Source organism: Oncorhynchus tshawytscha, unplaced genomic scaffold, assembly GCF_018296145.1.
Source record: "Oncorhynchus tshawytscha isolate Ot180627B unplaced genomic scaffold, Otsh_v2.0 Un_contig_9707_pilon_pilon, whole genome shotgun sequence".
NCBI lineage: Eukaryota > Metazoa > Chordata > Actinopteri > Salmoniformes > Salmonidae > Oncorhynchus > Oncorhynchus tshawytscha.
Genome location: NW_024609122.1, coordinates 31831 through 39676, shown reverse-complemented (window position 1 = coordinate 39676; position 7846 = coordinate 31831). Strand labels below are relative to the sequence as shown.

The 7846-nt window shown below is 44.4% G+C and overlaps 1 protein-coding gene across 1 annotated transcript; it reads right to left on the bottom strand.

Annotated features, from left to right (window-relative positions):
* Positions 1–327: 327 nt before the first annotated feature.
* Positions 328–7542, bottom strand: LOC121844303 (calcium-regulated heat-stable protein 1-like). The gene is made up of 3 exons (XM_042314237.1): positions 7538–7542; positions 3570–3749; positions 328–669 (listed from the first exon to the last, which is right to left on the bottom strand). The coding sequence occupies exons 1-3, from the start codon at positions 7540–7542 to the stop codon at positions 504–506; spliced, it is 351 nt and encodes a 116-aa protein (XP_042170171.1). The 3' UTR covers positions 328–503.
* Between the last annotated feature and the right edge of the window lie 304 nt (positions 7543–7846).

Sequence of the window (7846 nt, the reverse complement as noted above, 5' to 3'; positions counted from 1 at the left end):
AACACACCTCCCATCTGAAAACACACCTCCCATCTGAAAACACACCTCCCATCTGAAAACACACCTCTCATTCACAACAGAACCCTCTGTTTTATTCAACAATCACACTCTCAAACAGGCCCGAGATTCGATCTGATCAGGCGTTGTCGACGATGCGGCTTTTAAAAAGGCAATGTTACCATGTTGGTAGAGGTTGCATTAACTCTACAACGCTGCAGAATGCTTGAAATGTGGCATCGGTCGACAGGCACTATGGAATTGAATCCAATTGAACAGCGGATCTCAGTGGTATTAGTTCAAACCGTGAATAAAAACCAGAGAACCATGTCTTGTTGAAGTGATGCAGCTTTATTTAATTAACCTTCCTGTCTAATGATACACGTCTTCTCTATTCAAATACCAACCTTTCCATTCCCTCCCACAACAAGCATTAACCCAAAAACTAAAAAAAGAAGGGGACCCTTTCCCTGTTGACATTTCTCCCCTCCAGAAACCTCCGGGACTCAGGAGGAGCTGAGCAGCGCCCCGCCCCAGGTCTCGTGCTTCGATCCTGGGTTGAGGTGGGTGATGGTGACATCCACCGCCTGGATCTTCTGGCACTTGGGAGGGATGGAGCACACCTTATAGCTCACCTCATCTCCTTCCATAGGCACGTATTCCCCCTCGATACTGTAGAGGGAGGAGGGAGAGATGAGAATACATGCTCCTCTTTATCAGTTTGTTCTTTTACATCTGTCTTCTCTCCTAGAACCAAGTGTAGACAACTCTCCTAGAACCAAGTGTAGACAACTCTCCTAGAACCAAGTGTAGACAACTCTCCTAGAACCACGTGTACTCAACTCTCCTAGAACCACGTGTACTCAACTCTCCTAGAACCACGTGTACTCAACTCTCCTAGAACCACGTGTACTCAACTCTCCTAGAACTACGTGTACACTCTCCTAGAACCAGGTGTACTCCCTCCTAGAACCACATGTAGACTCTCCTAGAACCAGGTGTACTTAACCCTCCTAGAACTGTAGACAACTCTCCTAGAACCACGTGTACTCAACTCTCCTAGAACCACGTGTGTCCACTCTCCTAGACCCGTGTACTCAGAACCACATGTAGACAACTCTCCTAGAACCACGTGTACTCAACTCTCCTAGAACCACGTGTAGACAACTCTCCTAGAACCACGTGTACTCAACTCTCCTAGAACCTCCTAGAACCAGGTGTACTTAACTCAGACTCTCCCTAGAACCAGGTGTACTTAACCCTCCTAGAACCACATGTAGACAACTCTCCTAGAACCACGTGTACTCAACTCTCCTAGAACCACGTGTAGACAACTCTCCTAGAACCACGTGTAGACAACTCTCCTAGAACCACGTGTAGACAACTCTCCTAGAACCACGTGTAGACAACTCTCCTAGAACCACGTGTAGACAACTCTCCTAGAACCACGTGTAGACAACTCTCCTAGAACCACGTGTACTCAACTCTCCTAGAACCACGTGTACAACTCTCCTAGAACCACGTGTACTCAGTCTCCTAGAAGACGTGTAACTCTCCTAGAACCACGTGTACTCAACTCTCCTAGAACCACGTGTACTCAACTCTCCTCTCCTAGAACCACGTGTGTCTCCTAGAACCACGTGTACTCTCCTAGAACCACGTGTACTCAACTCTCCTAGAACCACACGTGTACTCAACTCTCCTAGAACCACGTGTACTCACTCTCCTAGAACCACTCCTAAACTCAACTCTCCTAGAACCAGGTGTACTTAACCCTCCTAGAACCACATGTAGACAACTCTCCTAGAACCACGTGTACTCAACTCTCCTAGAACCACGTGTACTCAACTCTCCTAGAACCACGTGTACTCAACTCTCCTAGAACCACGTGTACTCAACTCTCCTAGAACCACGTGTACTCAACTCTCCTAGAACCACGTGTACTCAACTCTCCTAGAACCACGTGTACTCTCCTAACTCCCTAGAACCACGTGTACTCAACTCTCCTAGAACCACGTGTACTCAACTCTCCTAGAACCACGTGTAGAACCAACTCCCTCCTAGAACCACATGTACCAACTCTCCTAGAACCACGTGTACTTAACCCTCCTAGAACCACATGTAGACAACTCTCCTAGAACCACGTGTACTCAACTCTCCTAGAACCACGTGTACACAACTCTCCTAGAACCACGTGTAGACAACTCTCCTAGAACCACGTGTACTTAACCCTCCTAGAACCACAGAACCACGTGTAGACAACTCTCCTAGAACCACGTGTAGAGAACCACGTGTACACAACTCTCCTAGAACCACGTGTAGACAACTCTCCTAGAACCACGTGTACTCAACCCTCCTAGAACCACGTGTAGACACTCTCCTAGAACCACGTGTACTCAACTCTCCTAGAACCACGTGTACACAACTCTCCTAGACCACGCCATCTCCTAGAACCACGTGTACTCAACTCTCCTAGAACCACGTGTACTCAACTCTCCTAGAACCACGTGACCACAGAACCACGTGTACTGACTCTCCTAGAACCAGAACCACGTGTACTCAACTCTCCTAGAACCACGTGTACTCAACTCTCCTAGAACCACGTGTACTCAACTCTCCTAGAACCACGTGTACTCAACTCTCCTAGAACCACGTGTACTCAACTCACTAGAACCACGTGTACTGAACCACGGTACTCAACTCTCCTAGAACCATGTGTACTCAACTCTCCTAGAACCACGTGTACTCAACTAACCACGTGTTTTTCTCCTAGAACCACGTGTACTCAACTCTCCTAGAACCACATGTACTCAACTCTCCTAGAACCAGGTGTACTTAACCCTCCTAGAACCACATGTAGACAACTCTCCAGGTCGAACCACATGTACTCAACTCTCCTAGAACCACGTGTAGACAACTCTCCTAGAACCACGTCTCAACTCTCCTAGAACCACGTGTACCAACTCTCCTAGAACCACGTGTACTCAACTCTCCTAGAACCACGTGTACTCAACTCTCCTAGAACCACGTGTACTAACCTCCTAGAACCACGTGTAGACAACTCTCCTAGAACCACGTGTAGACAACTCTCCTAGAACCACGTGTACTCAACCCTCCTAGAACCACGTGTAGACAACTCTCCTAGAACCACGTGTACTCCTAGAACCACATGTACAAAACTCTCCTAGAACCACATGTACACAACTCTCCTAGAACCATGTACTCAACTCTCCTAGAACCACATGTACTCAACTCTCCTAGAACCACGTGTACACAACTTGCCAGACCACAAACATACCCTGAGTGTATGACTAAAAGTACCGGCCCAATCACTCTGTACTTCTGATACAGGGACCACACGAATAGCCTGTTTTTGAAGGAGAGAGAGAGAGAGAATCTCCTCTCTAAAAGACGGGCACTAGGACGTCAGGGACCAATGACGCCATGAAAAAGGTGGAAGGACACAGAGTGAACTGCAGACCGTTGCCCCTCGTCACCGTCCTCATCACTGCGTGAGTGGGAGCTGGTAGTATCTTTTAAATGTGTGTTGAGGCTGTGACCCACAAACTTACTCTGAGATGTGGACAAAGATGTCATCGGCTGGTGTGATGAAGCCATGTCCTTTAGTCCGAGAGAAACACTTACATACACCGCTGAACGACGGCCCCTCCGCTGCCCGCTCCGCCCTACACACACACGCACGCACACACACAGACACCACACACACACACACACACGCACACACCACACACACACACCACACGCACACACACACACACACACCACACGCACACACCACACACACACGCACGCACCACACGCACGCACCACCGCACGCACACACACCAGACACCACACAGACACCACACACAGACACCACACACAAACACACGCACGCGCAACACGCAACACACCACACACACACACGTGCACGCGCACACACACACACACACACAGACACACACACCACGACCACACACACACACACACACAACGACCACGCGCACACACACAAAATAAAAGGCAGGCAACATTTAAAAAAGGAACAACGACAAGCTTGCGACACGCATCTAATTGTTCAGTATGAATAAGATTTGATTTATTTGGATTCCATTCTTCAGTGTAACCATGACGACTCCACCAATAATTGAACACAACCAATATGAGCAGATTAGTCTTCAATATAGAAATGTTTTGACCAAGTTAATCAGACAGAATGTTGGTACTTATTTTGATCCAAAGCCAGAAATGAGCGAGTCACTCAGCTTTATGATGACAAATATAGATGTTGCTGTAAATAGCCTACTAAATAGGCCGAACCTAGATGAATATTAAAATTGCCTAAATAAACTAGTACATTTCATGAATTAAATAAATTAACTAGCTCAGGTCTTGAAAATATGGGCAATCTTTTCCCCCTCCCCTATCCTCGCGGTGCCTTCTTTCATTCAGTCTCTTCTTCTCCTCAGTAGAGAAGGACTCCGTGTTTCAGAAACTCACTTTCTATAGAGGGGCTATCACTCTCCCACTGTAGTACATAAAGACAGGTAGTTATCTACACAATGATTTATTTCTGTTTTTAGAGGGAGAGAAACCAGAAGGCTGCCGTGCCAATTTTTCTAAAATCGTCAGTCCACATGTCTCTTCTCTTCACATGTCAAGTGAGTTTCTGAAACACGGAGTCCTTCTCTTCTCATGTCAAGTGTAATTGAGCCATTGTATTTCCCCAAGTTCTCTCTCAACTCCTGGACCACCCGCCAGCTAAATGTTGTTGTTGCCTGATGCAGGACTCTAGCACCAGAGGAGAGACTCTCGGACTGAAACATTCCCACCTCCATTCATTTACAAAAGGATAGTGTAAATAGCTGTGCTTGGTGTGAACAATCCCCCAATTTGTGCCACAGTTTAGACTAGCGATATATCAGCGTTCTAACTCCCCCTTGTGGTAGTGTGATGCAATGACAGAAGTTGAGGCATAAGATCACAACTTTTAAATGAAGTACCACTTTAGTGTTATGATACGGGAGTAGGGTTATGATACATTATATAGTGTTATGATACATTATATAGGGTTATGATACGGGAGTCGTGTTATGATACATTATATAGTGTTATGATACATTATATAGTGTTATGATACGGGAGTAGTGTTATGATACGGGAGTAGTGTTATGATACATTATATAGTGTTATGATACTTTATATAGTGTTGTGATACTTTATATAGTGTTATGATACTTTATATAGTGTTATGATACTTTATATAGTGTTGTGATATGGGAGTAGTGTTATGAATTGTATGAATAATGACTAAAAAATATCTACATTTTAAATAGAACTATAACTAATGAAACTTCTACTCTGTTTTATTATATCTGATGAATAATGTGAATTCATAAGGAAGGGATTGTGTAGCATGAAACAGGAGGTAATTAACCATAATAAACACCATTCCCACTGGGTTGGGGAGGAATGGATTGTGGGTATTAAGTAAGCAGAAAGGGTCGTTAACCTGTGGTTGAACCGACTCAACTTAGCTCTGGGATGTTTAGATAAGGCAGTGTGTGTTTTCCATTATCTGGAACTGTCTGCTGAATAGTGATAGAAGTTTAATCTTGATATAAGTGTGTGTCTGGAGTGAGCGAGGGGTGAGCGAGGGAGGGGGTGGCGAGGGGGTTGGAATAAACTTTTGAACCTGTTTCCTCCTGGTCGATAAGAGGAAGGACATTTTATAACCTATGACGTCATATTGTGTATATAAACTGTTGTTCGTGGTTACATGGCAGCGCTCCGAGAATAAATACTATTATCTATTTTGATAAGATACAAATTCTCATAAAATAGACTAAGTGAATTTAATTAATGAACACATATAGAAATTATGAAATTACATTAGCAAGTAGTGTTATTGGGTTGTGGGTTGTGCCATGGCGGAGATCTTTGTGGGCTATACTCAGCCTTGTCTCAGGATGGTAAGTTGGTGGTTGAAGATATCCCTCTAGTGGTGTGGGGCTGTGCTTTGGCAAAGTGGGTGGGGTTATATCCTTCCTGTTTGGCCCTGTCCGGGGTGTCCTCGGATGGGGCCACAGTGTCTCCTGACCCCTCCTGTCTCAGCCTCCAGTATTTATGCTGCAGTAGTTTATGTGTCGGGGGGCTAGGGTCAGTTTGTTATATCTGGAGTACTTCTCCTGTCCTATTCGGTGTCCTGTGTGAATCTAAATGTGCGTTCTCTAATTCTCTCTTTCTCTCTCTCGGAGGACCTGAGCCCTAGGACCATGCCCCAGCACTACCTGACATGACTCCTTGCTGTCCCCAGTCCACCTGGCCGTGCTGCTGCTCCAGTTTCAACTGTTCTGCCTTATTATTATACGACCATGCTGGTCATCTAGGAACATTTGAACATCTTGGCCATGTTCTGTTATAATCTCCACCCGGCACAGCCAGAAGAGGACTGGCCACCCCACATAGCCTGGTTCCTCTCTAGGTTTCTTCCTAGGTTTTGGCCTTTCTAGGGAGTTTTTCCTAGCCACCGTGCTTCTACACCTGCATTGCTTGCTGTTTGGGGTTTTAGGCTGGGTTTCTGTACAGCACTTTGAGACATAAGCTGATGTACGAAGGGCTTTATAAATACATTTGATTTGATTATGATATGGGAGTAGTGTTATGATACATTATATAGTATTATGATACATTATATAGTGTTATGATACATTATATAGTGTTATGATACATTATATAGTGTTATGATATGGGAGTAGTGTTATGATACATTATATAGTGTTATGATACATTATATAGTGTTATGATACATTATATAGTGTTATGATACATTATATAGTGTTATGATACATTATATAGTGTTATGATACATTATATAGTGTTATGATATGGGAGTAGTGTTATGATACATTATATAGTGTTGTGATACATTATATAGTGTTGTGATACATTATATAGTGTTGTGATACATTATATAGTGTTGTGATACATTATATAGTGTTGTGATACATTATATAGTGTTATGATACATTATATAGTGTTATGATACATTATATAGTGTTATGATACATTATATAGTGTTATGATACATTATATAGTGTTATGATACATTATATAGTGTTATGATACATTATATAGTGTTATGATACATTATATAGTGTTATGATATGGGAGTAGTGTTATGATACATTATATAGTGTTATGATACATTATATAGTGTTATGATACATTATATAGTGTTATGATATGGGAGTAGTGTTATGATACATTATATAGTGTTGTGATACATTATATAGTGTTGTGATATGGTGTTATGACGGGGTGTTATGATATTATGACGGGGCACAGTGTTAGTGTTATGGGGCACAGTGTTATGACGGGGGGCACAGTGTTTATGATACATTATATAGTGGGGCAGTGTTATGACGGGGGCAGTGTTATGACGGGGGGCACAGTGTTATGACGGGGGGGCACAGTGTTATGATACATTATACAGTGTTACGACGGGGCACAGTGTTATGATACGGGGGCACAGTGTTACGACATTATACAGTGTTACGATATGGGGGCACAGTGTTACGACGGGGCACAGTGTTACGACGGGGGCACAGTGTTACGACGGGGGCACAGTGTTACGGGGGGCACAGTGTTACGACGGGGGGCACAGTGTTACGACGGGGGGCACAGTGTTACGACGGGGGGCACAGTGTTACGACGGGGGCACAGTGTTACGGCCCGGGGGCACAGTGTTACGACACGGGGGCACAGTGTTACGACACGGGCACAGTGTTACGACAGGGGGGGCACAGTGTTACGACAGGGGGCACAGTGTTACGACAGGGGGCACAGT